This window comes from Arabidopsis lyrata (assembly GCF_000004255.2).
Source record: "Arabidopsis lyrata subsp. lyrata unplaced genomic scaffold ARALYscaffold_4, whole genome shotgun sequence".
Taxonomy (NCBI): Eukaryota; Viridiplantae; Streptophyta; class Magnoliopsida; order Brassicales; family Brassicaceae; genus Arabidopsis; species Arabidopsis lyrata.
The window spans coordinates 4142060-4157539 of NW_003302552.1; the positions used below are offsets into that span (position 1 = coordinate 4142060).

At 36.2% G+C, this 15480-nt stretch overlaps 1 protein-coding gene across 1 annotated transcript; it reads right to left on the bottom strand.

Moving 5' to 3' along the window:
- Positions 1 to 3246: 3246 nt before the first annotated feature.
- Positions 3247 to 9910, bottom strand: LOC110229017. The gene is made up of 10 exons (XM_021027712.1): positions 8394 to 9910; positions 7733 to 8197; positions 7341 to 7642; positions 6460 to 7173; positions 6081 to 6359; positions 5767 to 5928; positions 4743 to 5681; positions 4422 to 4637; positions 3996 to 4256; positions 3247 to 3901 (listed from the first exon to the last, which is right to left on the bottom strand). Exons 1-10 carry the CDS (start codon positions 9745 to 9747, stop codon positions 3563 to 3565), a joined length of 5031 nt encoding a protein of 1676 aa, XP_020883371.1. The 5' UTR covers positions 9748 to 9910; the 3' UTR covers positions 3247 to 3562.
- Between the last annotated feature and the right edge of the window lie 5570 nt (positions 9911 to 15480).

Below are 15480 nucleotides of genomic sequence, written 5' to 3' on the forward strand. Positions count from 1 at the left end.
TAAAAAGAAATTCTTTGTTCCCTTCACCCTTTGTTTTAATATGGAAACCATTCAATCTTATTTCTTTGAAACTCAATAAGCTCCTCTTTGAGCTGGGTGAATATAAGGCATCGCTTAGTTCAAGATGCGTGCCATTTGGTAATAGAATATGGGCTTGGCCGTAGCCCTCAATAAGATTTGCTATACCCTCTATAGTGCTAATATTGACATTTTTTCATTATGAGATTTAGGAAAATATCTCTTATCTTTTGTGTGGCTCCACTATCCACCACAAATATATTCTTGTCCTCGGCCATTTCTTATATGGACAAGAATCATGTTTTAAACATAAAATAAAATAAAATAAATTCAAGGAAATAACAATTAATGAACACATAAAACGGCAAAGAAACACACAAAGGTTTTGATGTCGAAATCGGATTTACCAACTTGATTCTTTTAGGCAATCAGAAGTTTTATACTCCATTAGATCATCTTGATCATGTTCAAAATTATTTTCACCATCTTTATATATACCAAATGGGCTTTAGGATTCTTCCTTTCACACTCTCTTGATAGAGGTTACAATGATGTTTGGAAGTCCTACATATCTTAGCCCAATGGTTTCCCATTCTATATCTATGGTACACTTATTTGGTCGAGTGTTGTGGTTTGGAAATACCACAGCGTCCTCGCCCTCGACCACGGCCAAAATTGGGCTCACAACCACGGTTATAGTGGTTCCCACGGCCGGATGAATTATAGTGGCAACGGCCACGTCCTTTCCATCCACCACGGCCACGGCCGTGTGGTCTATCACTCTGGACGTGGTTAGATTCTTTGGAATTTTTTTTCTTATCCTCTGCGGCCTTATTGGCATCAAGTAATGGGGTTAATCTATGAGATCTTAATTTACTTTTTCCCTTCAGTAAGTCATTATTTTGCTCAACTAGCAATAGACTCATCCACAGACTTATAGTCCTAGATTCTGAGACTCTCAATAAGATGGTGGCTAAAATTGCCTTGTATCTATCTTTCTCTCTTGGCATTATTGCCATATGTGATACATTCACCAAGTCCTTTTGACTTTAGGATAATCTTAGTATCCATTGCCCATTTCAAATAATTATCTCCTAAGAGATTTAGAGCAGTAAAATACAAGTTGTAATTCGACATCAACAAGCAAAGAGGTTTAAGTCAAAATCATGTAATCGTTAATGTCATGCGGTATTTAAGACCGAACCATGAATCGATTTTACTTAGGGATTTGACTTTTCCTTTTCCTTTTAGGATTAAATTTCCTCTTTTGCTTAGGATTAGAGTTTTCCTATTTTACTTAGGATTTAAGATTTTTAAGATTTCCTTTTTGATTAGGATTTAGAAATTTTTCTATTTCTTAAGGTTTTCCTATCTTGAATAGGTTTTAGGAATTTCCTAATTTAATTAGGATTTTAAGATTTCCTATTTTAATAAGGATTTTAGGGTTTTAAGATTTCATATTTTAATAAGGATTTTAGGGTTTTAAGATTTCCTATTTTAATTAGGGTTTCGGTTTTAGGGTTTATGCAACATGAGGGATTTTATCTCTTTAACAATTTATGCATGCAACCACAGAAACAATCAAACTAAAAACGCCCTAAGCAAGTAATTTGCGTAACCCATGTAATTTGCGTAACCCATGTAATTTGCGTAACCTCAACCAAATGTGATTTAGAATTTAGGGTTTATGTCTTTTAGGGTTTCGGATTCTAGGTTAAGATGTTTTCGATTTGCGAGTTTAGGATAAGCAATAACAAGCTTTTTAGCAACCTAAACAAGTCAAACAATTGAATCATACAAGCAAAAGCAATCACTTAATCAATCATCATTCGTTTTAGGTCTTAGATGTTCGTTAGATTCAAGTTCAATGGTCGGTCCTTTAAGCTTAAAACGTATGGCGATTTTACCTTTCACCTTTGGGGTTGTATGGACTAGAACCGGGAGCTAAAGACTTCGGTAACTCACGCTGCTGCAACGAACCGCAAACAGTACCGCGATGAACAGTACCGCGATGAACAGTGTCGCGATGAACAGTACCGGCGTGAACAGTATTTTGCGATTTTTAGGGTTAGGGTTGTTAAGAGCAAACTCGTGCTGATAACGTGTTATGAATTTCGTGTATTCTATTATTAATGAATGAGGTTACAACTTATATATATACACAATAAGGGAGACAAATCCCAATTGGACTAGAAAACCCTAAAGCCCAAAGCCCACTAAGACTAACATAAACCGTCATTGGGCGAATCTTCTAGAAGATAGACATGGGCCTTCTAGAACATGGACATGGGCCTTCTAGAACATGGACATGGGCCACGGTTATGGAGTCCATCCGTAATGTGGTTTACAACATTTTTATAATTTTGGTGGAGAATTTTTGAACATAAATTTTAGAGGACTTTTGATCTAAAGACTAGCCCGCAAATTTTTGTGTGTGGTAATCTTTTTAAGGAACCATGCAAAATTAAGATTATCAACCTACCAATTCCCAAAAATTTCAAATTGGATCTCATACCACACAAAGTTTCAACTAAAAATGCATGTGAAGTCTCCTAAAATCTTTCCCAAAATCCATTTTTAAAAAACTTGTTAATTTTTGAATAACAACGGATTTGATATGATTTCAAAAATCATTGATTAAATAACAAGGAATTGTAAATCATTTTACATAAATACCATTTTTAATAACATAGAATTTGAGAATACATTAAAAAAATCTGAGTTCAAAATAAAAAATCTTCTAAAATCCTTAATCCAATACACCCCTAAGATTTCTATTTACCGAACTATTTCATTATAGTTGGAAAACCAGTCAGATGAAGAGATGGTAACTCATACTACTGGAGAAAACTTTACATAGAGTTCCAATACTACTAATGGTTGACGATGCGATTTCTTTTAGACAAAAACATCTTAAGCAATCTAGTTTTATGGTTTTTTGTTATTTTTGGGTGTTTTTCCACTATTGGTCATTTTCTATGGACTTTGTATACAGTTTTTACTAAATATACAGTTTTTTTTTCAATATCCATCATTATAATAATATATATATCTACTAATTCTTGATAAATAAGTGATTTTCTCATGTGTTAGTTCTTTAAGCAATTCACAAAAAATGATAGTCTGCAAATTAAAAAGTGATATTAATCTGCACCTAATTTCTTGAGAACTAACCCGACCAAGCTAAGCTTATACCCGAATTATGACTTATGACATGAGCCAAAAAAGAAGAAGAAGCATTAAGGTACTCTTTGCAACTGTTAGTTCCAATCGGCATAACAGCTTTTACAACATTTTTTTTCTTTCACAATTGAAATTTGTGCATCTGTATCCCTCTATTTTTATTAATCTTCTACTTTGACCCCCCCAATAGTTCTAGCAGCCAAAAAAGCCCCTCCGAAAATCTCAAGAGAAAAATAAATATATATGGAAAATTAAACATTGACGATGTTGATTTATCGATTGATTGATTTACCTCAAAAACAAACTCAAGAGGCCATCATTCATTTGTTGTAGTCTTCCTATGAAAAAAAAGTTGTATCTTTTAGGTGTGGTGGCTAAACCAAGGCCTGACCGAACCGTTGATATGGCCGTTTGAGTGAACTCCTGAACCATTAGGGATAAGCTGAGGTGGCAAACCGATTGCCATTGGAGGAAGCTGAGGCGGTGTAGTCGGGTAAAGTGTGTGACCCTGAGGGAGACCATGTGATAAATTATGTCCCTTACGTTGTTGAAGGGCATGGATCTGTCTTAGCCCTTCCTCATGGATCAGTGCTATTGTGTCCAGTTCCTTCATCGATAGAGACTCTAAATTGGCACCATACAGAGGCGCATGTCTTGAAATCTCTTCTCGAAGCGAGGATTCTAGTGTGTGTATGTATTGCTGTTGAAAAAAATCACATCTTACGAAATTAAGTGAGCTCTAAAGAGAGAAAAGCTAAATAAGAAAAAAGAAATCTGTTTTGCCTCTATCAAACCTGGCAAGCTTGGAGTTTAGTTTCCATTCCATCAATGTAAGCTTCACACCGAGAAATCTGATCTTCTTTCTCTCGCTTCTCTTCTTTTGTCTGCCCTACTGTCTGTGTCAGTTGCCTGATTTGATCCTCAAGTGACTTGCGTAATTCTTCGCGAGTTACATTCTCAGTGGCATACCGTTTCAACTCGTCTTCAAATCTTTTCCGAGCTGCCTCTGTTATCTTTAGCTTCTCGGTTAGAGCATTTTTCTCTTTTCCTACCTTCTGTATTTCACAAAGGAAACGGCATCACTTGTTAAGTGAGCAATACAATTTGGACAAATAGAATAGAGTAAACAATACAAGGCAAAATAGCTGTAATATAAAGATCTGATCGTTATTCATTTTCTGCAAGCATATGCTCCATATATTTTTTTTTCAAGTCCGTACCTTAAGTTCATCACGCTTTCGGGTTTTTAGCAAAGCAAGTTGCGTCTCTGCTTCGTGAAGGCGATCCAAAAGAGTTTTCTTCTCAGACGAGAGCTTATCTATCTCATCTTGACGTTCTGATCGGATCCATTCCAGCTGACTCTCCACATCCCGAAACTGTTCTACCAGATCCTTTTTTTCTCGAGCAAATCGGTCCATCTCAGCTTTCATTTCAGACTGCCAATTGATACACAGCATTAGTAAGCAATATGATCACAGAACGCCAAAAGCCTCCAGCATCGTCACACTCTCGCAGTAGATGATATGAAGGTAAGCACATACCTTAAGACGGGTGTTTGCAGCCTCAGATTCACTTAATTTTTGGGTGATGCTAGATTTCTCCTTTGTCATAGATTGAATCTCCGTCTTCTTTTCTTCCTTCAACCGGACAAGCTCTTCCTTGTTTGCACGCAATTGGTGCCACAGGGCCGCCCTGTCAATATTTGCATGTTCCACAACCTTTTTCAGCATGGCTAAAACGGGTCTTGCAACCTCTTGCTCCTGAAAAATCAGAATAGCTAGAATCTCCAAGTCTAGGTCTAAATCAAGGCTGCTACTCGTAGGGCTGGTGAATCTATCTACAAGTCTCCTCAGTATTTGAACCCTAAAGGGCTGATCCGGAAAGCATTTGAATAATATTGTGTATAGCATTTTCACAAAGCCCCTCACTTGAGGATCTCTAGAATTAGTTAATGTCTCAGCAAGATTAAGGATTGTCCTGAACTCAGTCCCTCCAGTGGCTGGTTGCTCACTGGCTTCTCCCTCCAATACAGGATCTTGATGCTTAAAAGAAGCATCCCCACTTGTAGCATTAAGATTTGGTCCCTGAACACGTTGTTTTTCAAGGACCATGGCAACAGCCTGAGCAACAATGGCGCCACGAGCAACAGCTCTTTCGAATGTTTGAGATGCCTCTTCAGCTAGGCACGATATGGACAACATTTCCAGCAGAATGTAGACATCAAAAAATTGCCTATTTGCATAGAATTCATGTTCATCCATCAAATCCGCCATTTCGGAGGCAGTCTCATTTTCACCAATCAGAAAAGGCCCGCAGGGTAATGTTGCAAAATTGCCAGCTAGACTGTTGTCAGTGTTGATGTCCCTAAGTATCATTTCAGCAATATCAGGCCAACTGTGTACAGTTTTAGTCAAATAGTCAAGGACGCAAAGAGAGACATCAGCACCCAGACTTTTAAGCCGTTCACGGACTGCATTTACCTGTATAAGGAAAAACTTAGGTTAGCTGAGGTTAGGAAAATATTTATTCCCAACAAAGAAGAAAAACTGAGACATGAATTCTTACGGCTTCGGGTAGGTGTTGGCACTGGGAGGCAGTCTTAAATGTGAAATGAATGGCCGCCACAAGAGATTCCTCATTTGAGTCACTCAGAAGCTCAAATGACTGAAATAGAATGTGCTCCCACACTTCACTGTCGCATTCTAACTGGCTAAGAGCATTGTATACCTGTGCCACAGAAAAACGTCAGATGAAGGGGATGTTTAAACTGCTGGTTCATGATATGAACTTTCAATCTCTCATGAATTCTACGCCTCCAGGCTCCAACATACAAAAAAGAGCACAACAAGGGAAGGGAAGGCTACAGAGAGACTACTTACTGGTTCACGCAGCGCTGGTTCAGCTTCAGGCTTTTGAAGCCGTTCAATAAGTGCTAATGCAGCCAGTGGGTGCTCTGAATGCTCAACCAATTTGGGAACCAGACTAACTAGATCTGGTTGCAAATGTTTGGGTGCTCTGTCTAACACAAGAGCAATTTTTTGAGCAGAGTGTGGTCGTCGTCTAGGCTCTGGACAACCTTGTGGAACAGCCGCATCAAGGGTTTTAAGTGAATTTACAATCAGTCCCAAAAGCTCCTCAGACTGTTCCGGCCATTTTGTCTAAAGACCACAAATTTAACCAGATGGTCAGAAAAACAATGGAGCGAAAAAAAAAAAAAAAAAAACTGCTAGATAGATTTCAGCAGTATGAGAGCCCGACCTTTGATTGGACTGAAGCATCAGAAGACTGCCCAGCAGATGTGCTAGGAGGAGAAATAGGCTCTATTGCAAGGGCTTTCTCAAGCATATCGATCCCATTCATCTCTGAACTTGGTACAGCTGAGGTACTGAGGGTAGCATCTGTATCAGATTTAAATCTCTCGTCAACAAGATGTTGTGAAGGTTCTGCTGCTCCTTTTTCCCTTGTTGACTCCGATGAAGTTGCAGCCACGCAACCATCTGTCTTTGGGGACAATAAAGACGGCTCAGCATGAGAGCCTTCCTCTGAAGGTTGGCAACACTCAACCATAATATCTAGAAGTAAATCAATAATTGCTTGCTGTAGAACTTTAACACCCATCAGCAAATTCATCAGGCTGGGGGAAGATTCATCACTCTTTGTTAGCTTGCTTCTATCATTACAAGATATTTTAGTCGGAAGAAGTAAACGCTTTACTTTAGTAGGGTCATCAAGATATACACGCAAGCCAGTAAGAAACCCAGCAATTGCACCCGCATCCATTAGAAGCTTCTCACGGAGAGTAACCTGTGGTTGTGAAGGATTCTCCCCAAACGTGAGATGGAATCCAGCTCGGGAAAGAAAATCTCGGAATGTGTCTTCCTCATCTCCGCTTATGCCCTCACTTTCCTCAGAATCAATAATTTCATCAGGATCAGTGGTTAAGGCATCTTGCTCATCATCTGAAGCCAGTACCTGGCAAAACAATAGACGAAACATAGAATCCATAATGTAAGATCAATAACATAAAAGGTCTTTAAGTGTGCAAGAAAGAAAGGAAAAACTCCACGATGCAGAAGATATATACACAAAGGAAGAGTTCGTATTATCTTGTTTATAGAATATATGGAGCATAAACTAACCTCGAGGTCTGAAAACTCAAACCAAGGACAACAATCCAATATTTCACATACAAAAACAACAGTGTCACGCACAAGAAACCCAGCATCAGCCTCCAACATGTCAGACACCTTCATAAACTGTAGAACAGAATTATTCCATGTCTTGGTACATATAGATGACTCCTTCCACACACTTTTGGCAGGATTCTTTTGGTTCAGTATACCCATTTTGTACTTAACCCAGAAATTATTGTCCACATCTGTACCTGCAGATTGATCACTCTCTAAATATATGCATATGGTGTCAAAGGACTCGTATACACCTGTATTATACAAGGCACACATTAAGCAACTGAAGTCCATAAACATTAATAATCAAAGATAGGTGATAAGGAAAAAATCTAACCACTCACCAATCCGAAGTTCACATCCACCAGCCTGAAAGAATTTGCTAAAAATCTTTCGTGTTTCCATTATCTCCTTGAAGGCTAAGAAATTTTCCACTTTCCACGTAAATGAACTTCTTTTTACGCTGTTATCAACCGGAGAAACTGAATTAGATGGTTCTGCCTCCACGTACTCTCTTGTTGCAGATGTCTCTTTCAAAATAAGAACCTCAGCGGAGAATACAACGGTGTCTTGAACAAGAAATCCAGAGTCTTGATCAAACAAACTAGTAAGTGTCACAAACTCACGCCAACCCCAATCCTTTGCAGCTTTCGAGTAGCGATTCTGAGATTCCTTTGTCACTGACTTCTCCTCCAATCTCTGGTTCACAACTGATAGTCGGTGGCTAACAAAACAGCTCCAATCACTAGAGCTTCGTGAATCTGTCACTTCAAGAAATACTGAAAGATGGCATGGTGGCTGGGACTGCCCTGAGGCCATTAAGAGTAAGACCATCAGTTCAGACATTGAACTCTACAAATGCAGCAATCAGACAGCTCATAGGAAGGAAAAACAGAATTATGAAAAAGAGATTATTGGTTTCATGTCTACCGTATAAAACAGCAAAACATAAAATCTTGTGATACATTACAATTCCAGCATAGATAATCTAGTGTACTTACATACCTCGGGGATAAACAATAAGTCGACAATCCCGGTTCCCAATTTGAAACCTCTTACTTTTGATGCAAAGACCTGTTATCTTCCTCTTCTTTAGAAGATCCTTTAACCTTGTAAAATTTTCAATTCTCCAAGTAAATTTTCCCATGTGTCCATCTGACTTCCTAGTTCCAGTCCCATTCCTTCCCCCAATCAACCCACCATTCTTAGTAAAGCTACTGAACTCTTTGATAACATGAAACGAAGTACTAAAGACAGCCATATCATCGAGTAAAAACCCTGCTTCCGGGTTCACAAAGTCAGACATTTTCATGTAATCATTCCATCCCAAGCTCGTATTGTCCCCACTCTTATTATCAGCAGCAAACCTGCCATATGAATCTCTATGCATGTGAGTACACCCAGGCTTCTGATTCAAAGCTGACATCCTAAACAAACACCAACAGCTCCTATCTGAAACCAGAGTCTTCTCAGTCTCTTTACTCTCCAAACACATTGATATATATTCTTGCGAATTAACCACACTCTGGTACACACTGATCCTCAAATTACACTCCCCAGCAGGGAAAACAGGGCTCATAATCTTCTGTGTCTTTATCATATCCTTAAACAAGCTAAAATTATTTACCTTCCAAGTGAACTTCCCACTCAACACATCTGGCATTGGTCCAGCTATGGAATTTTCCTTATACAAAGACTGCCCTTCATTGTTATTATCACGACTAAAGCTCACAGACTCGTTTAGAATCAAGATATCAGCAGTGATAAGCAACGAATCATTGTTAAACAAAAAACCCATCTTAGGATCCAAAATGCTAGAGTTTAAGGTGAAATCACACCATCCATGAGATTTCTTCTTACTAGAGAATCTATGCCAAGAATCCTTATGGATTGTTAAAGAATCATCGACATGATTAACGATAGAGAGACGATAGCTAGCGAAACAATCCCAACGAGACGAAGTAGTACCACGAGGGTCCATGATCTGAAGATAGATGCTGATGTAACCAGGAAGAGCCTGAGAATCACCTCTAGGGTAAACCAAGAGACGACAATCGTAGCCTCCTACATCGAAGTACTTGCTCCACAGTGCCTTAGCTTTGACACGTGGGAAGCTCTCAACCGTCCATCTACACAACGCCGTGTACTCTCCTGGCCGATCGACGGCTACGATCTCTTGTGCACCTCCGCTTCCATCTCTCGACGATCCTACCTGAAGATCCTCCGCTGGAGAAATCGAAGACGAAGATAGAGGCTTCTCCGATGATGAAGATGATGAAGATACGGAGGGATGAGATTGGTCAGCCGCGGCTGATGAAGAAGACGATGACACTGCCTCCGATGAGCTTTGCTTCATCATTTCAATGGCGGTTTTTTCTTCAATTTTTTTTTTTTTTCCTCTCACAGCTTCTCTTCTGCTATTTTATCTAGGTTGATCAATTTTTTTTTTTTCTTAGAGAGAGGGCAAAGACAGGATTTAACGTGCGCGTGATAAGTTAACATGCGCCTCCTCGACTTCTCCCCATGCCTTTTGTTTCATTTTCTTTTCAATTTGATTTTCGTTGTCCTTTTTTTTTTTTTTTCCTTCCAAATACTTTATTAATAATCAGGAACAAGATCATTGTTTACAAAGTGTAAGAGAAAGAAAGGACATGAGCGATATAAGAACCATAATCTATCAGACATTATAGCCTTTTTGGCTAAGTGATCCGCACAAGTAGGCCTGGGCATTCGGATTTCAAATCGGATTCGGATCGGATATATTCGGATTCGGATAATTCGGGTATGAGAGTTTATTATCCGTTCGGATTTTATGATTTTTCGGTTCGGTTTCGGTTCGGATATATTCGGATTCAGATAATTTGGGTAGGAGAATTTATTATCCGTTCGGATTTTATGAGTCATCGGTTCGGTTTCGGTTCGGATAGGTGTCGGATTCGGATCGGTTTTTGGAAAAAAAAAAAAACTTAAAAATAGTTCAATGTTAATAAAAATTGGTTTAATCTTACTAAAATTTGGTTAAATTTTGCAAAAATATGTATAATTTTAACAAATATAACTAAAATTTTTCCGAAATCTAGGATATTTAGGATATTTTTGTTATTTGCTATAAAATTACAACTAAATATAACTAATATTTTTGGATCTATAATTTTTATTTCCGGTTTTCGGATATCCTTTCGGTTTTCGGTTCGGATCGGGTTCGGTTCGGGTAATTCGGATAGGAGAATTCATTATCCATTCGGATTTTGTGACTATTCGGTTCGGATTCGGTTCCGGATTTTTCGGATCGGTTTCGGATCGGTTTTCGGATTTCGGGTTTTATGCCCAGGCCTACGCACAAGCGTTCTGTTCTCGTGGTTTAGACGTGAATGTAATCTCCGAGAAGGTGGTCCACCATTTCCAAATGGATTCAAGATAGTGCTTTTGAGTCTTGGGTTTGCTTCATTGCTATTAACCAGTCTAGCCACATTGATATTATCCCCCTCAAATTCGACCTTCGTGTATCCTAGTGCGCTTGAAGCTTGTATTGCCCATAGAAGAGCTGTACACTTTTTACCAAAAAAAAAAAAAAAAAAAAAGAGCTGTATACTCACAAAATGCTTTTATTACAACAAAAATTCCTTTTTTTGGTAATATATTTTCATGCTTTAATTCATTTTTCTTAGACCTGAAAAATGTTTGATATAGTTGTCATCTCACAAATTTTGTAAGAGATACCAAAACCTAGATATATCCATTGCTATGAAATACTATATTTTAACTCGCAATACACCATCAATATTTTTTTAAAAAGTTAATAATTATTTATTATATATGAAAGTTCGCAAATTGTATCATTTTACAAGACAATTATATTTTATAGTTTACAATTGTTCTTAAGTAACGGTATACCACGGGACATTTTTGGTTTTATACAATCTTATGTAAATCAGGCTGATTCGATATGTCTAATATTGATGGTGTTAAAAAATAAAATAAAAAATGAAGATTTAACCCGTATTGAAGGAGCTGGTTAATGATACTTTTTATTGATTTTAAATTTATCAATTATAATATTTAAAACTTTATAAAATTTTAAAATATAATATTTCTACTAAAATTAAACAGTTTAACTAAAAAAACAAATTAAACTGTATATAAACTTTTAAATTTGGATACTTGTGAAGTTAAGCTTCATGCTCATTCGGATTTGGATCATTTTGAACTTATTTATAATATAACTCTGAATCATTGTCTAAACATTTTAGCCGATGTTCAACGTTGAACACATATATTTTCTATTAATTGAGTAATATATGTCCGTTTTTAAAATTTCGAATCACAATATAGGCAGGACAAAAAATTGAGATTTTTCTTAACTTTATGTATTATATGATAATTCAAAACAGTTAAAAAAAATCAAACGAAGATGATAGGAAAATAATAATTTTAAATCTTAAATATGAAATATCCGGTGTAAGAGTTCGGTTTCTTATAATCTGATCAAAGGAAAAAATATGGAATATTCAGTGTAAGAGTTTGAAGTAAATTTTGTACCGGATCAGATACCAAAGATCTCGGATACATTTTTAACCCATCCAGTACAAAATGTATTTCCAAAATACTAATATAGGTACATTGTTAATAAACAAAAACAAAACCATACATATTTATGGTGGTCATCAATAAAGTCATACGTTCATAGGTTTTTTTAATAAAACATATGTGTTTTTATTTCATAATCTATCTCTGACCCCTCATGGTGTATATATAAAAAGTCAAAAATCAGTATTTGATTAAGCTTAATTTTCCTTGGTTAATTTGTTTGTAAAAAATGATTATGTATGTATTGTTGTTATAAAGCTAAGGAATTGTAGTAAACAATTTTGTAAATCATGAGTATCATTGTATCAAGTCTAATAAAGGTCATAAAAGAGTTGCATGGATGACAATTTCAGAATATTTGACAAAAAGATTATGCGCACTAAGTAACACATAAATTTGGATAGTATGTTTTACATACACATATGTATGAACCGTAAATTTATTTATACGATTGTGAACAACTATATTATTATTTTGTATAAGATGAGCTAAGGAGGTCACTATCGATATATTACTACATATGACCCTTTAGAAAAATGGATTAGCTTTAACAAGTGGCACATCAACATGATGAAAATTTGGATTGTAGCCAAGAGAGGTAAAACACACATGAATTAAGTAGACTATTTTTTATAATTATTGTTTTTAAAAAAAAAATTATATGAAAACATATTAAATATAGAACAAAAATATATGAAAAATATGATATGGTAACTTGACATGTCAATTAGGGTTTAGAGTTTCTATATATATACTATAGGATAGTCATTCTAGGTTTACACAAGAAAAGAAAAGAATAGAAAGAAAGAAAAGGAAAAAAAAGAGAAAGAGCTAGTTAGTTGATTAGTTGAGAGAAAAAAAAAATGTCATTTGAAGGAGTTGTAGTTGCTTAGATTTTCATGGTTTTGATGGTTACATATCTCAAGAGACACATTAGCGTTGTGTTGTTCGTTTGTATGCTCATCTCATGTATCGGTCCATACATATGAGGTGATTACTCAAAATCCAAGCCATAGGTATCTTCTAAGTTAGGTGTGTGTTTATAATTGTAAATAGAAAAATGATTTAAAATCATCTTTCATCTCCCTTTCTTTTATTTTCTTGCTTTTATGTTTAATCTGGTTTAGCTTCTTTTTTTTTTTATGCTGATGAGTCAGTTTTACAGTTTAACCACAGATCTGGATCTATTCTTTCCTGTTCACACTTTTCTGTATCTTCGACCATGTCGCCGTATCCTAAAACTGTGGCTCGTGAGGTAAAATCTAAATCTCTGACTTCATTTTTACTTTGGTTCAACTTCTTTTTTTTTTATGCTGATGAGTGAAGAATAAAATTGTCAAGTCTCTGGTCAAGTCTGAGTCTTATGCGTTTGTTTTGAAGTTGTTAGTATTTGAATATGTCATCCTACTTTATAGGAAGCACGTGAGTCGTGGTGATTTCTAGGAGTCTGTTGCTTTGTTTCTTCTATTTAAGCTATTGGAGTCTGTAGTGATTTCCTTATCACTTTCAATAGAACAATCCAGTTCAGTATTTTGCTCTCTGATATACAACAATGAGTCGGTTTTACAGTTTAACCGAAGATCTGGATCTACTCTTTACCGTTCACTCTTTTCAGTCTCTCCGACCATGTCGCTGTATCCTAAAACTGTGGTTCGTGAGGTAAAATCTGAATCTCTGACTTCATTGTTACTTTGGTTCAGCTTCTTTTCTTTTTTGTTTTGGTGCTGATGAGTCTGTTTTACAGTTTACCCAAAAGAGCTCTGGATCGATTCTCTGGCGTTCACTCTCTTCTTCTGGATCTCCGATCATGTCTCCATATCTGGTTCGTGAGGTAAAATCTGAATCTCTGACTTCATTTCATTTTTAATCTATTTCAGCTTCTTCCTTTCGATGTTGATGAGTCAGTTTTACAGCTAAACCTAAGGAGATCTCGATCGATTCTTTGCTGCTCCTTCTCCTCGGGAATACCCCAGAAGAAAGTGGAAATATTGAAGAATGTCTTTGGTTCGGGAATCCAGCAGAAGCTGTTTGGTGAGAAGTTGGAAAACAGTTTGGGGTCTCTATTCAAGAACTGGATTCTTGACTTGTTTCAGAGATTTCCTGTTTTGATTAAACTCAATCACAAGCTCTTTTACAAGGGAGAGGCACGGGTTCTCTCCAAAGCGGAATCTGCAAGTGATTCTGCTAAGCAGTTAGGCGCCTTTATGGCATTTCTTTTGATGATGTTTATCCAAAGTTTTTTTGAGAAGAAGCTTGACGAACATGAAGAGAAGAAGAGGCAAGTTATCATGTCAAAAGTCGATGAAAGACTTGCTAACTTAGAGTTGAAGCAAGGAGATTTGCAGAATGATGTAGTAGCCCTGAGAAATGATGTGTTTGTGGTGAAGTACACACACATAATAGCCTCTTCATTACCTCTCAATGAGCTCCCCAATCAGGTAAATGACCCAAAAAATTTAGTAAGTGACATTATTTTTCATTAATTCACTCTAAATTCTCAATAATAAATGACAGGTTTTGAAAGATTTCTTGGACCAGGAAGTGAAGAGGTATCTATAATGGAGTATTAAAGTTTGGTGTAAAGATCTCTTGTTAATTGTAGCTTAGACTCTCTTAGGTCTTGTTTTGCAACGAGTTTCCATATATCTCTTGTTTTCACATCATTTTGGTCATTACTGATGAGTTGAATTTAGGATAGCACTGTGATACAGCAGGTCAACTTTTGGTAAAAAACTCAAAAGTTATACTCCAAATAGTTTTTCGAATGAGTCCATATTAACTATATTGACCCAAAATAGCGATCTCTTGCCAATTCTTTGCTTTCATACACTACTAGTACCTTTCTTGCAGAGATTGTTTGGCTTTTCCCATCATTGTGACCGCAGGGAAATGTAGAGAGAGAAAGAAAACTCATTTGATCATGGCTTTTCCCATCATTGTGACCGCAGGGAAATAGTAGATCTTTTTTATTTTGGGTTTGTTTTGTTATTTGTAATTAATGAATCATCTTATACGATGATGATGATGCGGCAAATATATATATAGATAATGAAAAGGTTAATATTATTCAATCCTTCATTTTGAAGATGAAAATGAAACACCATTGGAGAAGATTTCTTCATTTTCAAAATGAAGGAAAAAGTAAAATTTGAATCACCATTAGAGATGTTATGCATAAGGTTAAAAAAAAAAAGCAAACATATCTCAATATTCCAACAATTCAAATATAACTTCATCTAGTTAGACAATTTTTAAGAAAAACAACAGTTTATGAATTTAATCGATAAATATAGCTCTTACGGTTTTTTATCGTATATTTTTATATTATATTTATGGAATATTACTAACCGTCATAACCGATGTATGAATATACCATATACTCTTTTTCATAGGTTCAATAATTTATATGTGTTTTTAAAATTAGAATCCTAATATATACGGTAAAATATATCTTTATTTTATTTTATAGATGATTCAATTATTTACAAAAATATAATAAAAACAA

Bases quoted from the DNA above. Each gene is read 5' to 3' on its own strand.
- LOC110229017 (XM_021027712.1), bottom strand. From the start codon at position 9,747: ATGATGAAGCAAAGCTCATCGGAGGCAGTGTCATCGTCTTCTTCATCA. The intron at 8,198-8,393 runs GTATGTAAGTAC...TAATGGCCTCAG, and splicing joins ACTTATTGTTTATCCCCGAG to GGCAGTCCCAGCCACCATGC. The intron at 7,174-7,340 runs GTTAGTTTATGC...TTGTTTTGCCAG, and splicing joins TTGAGTTTTCAGACCTCGAG to GTACTGGCTTCAGATGATGA.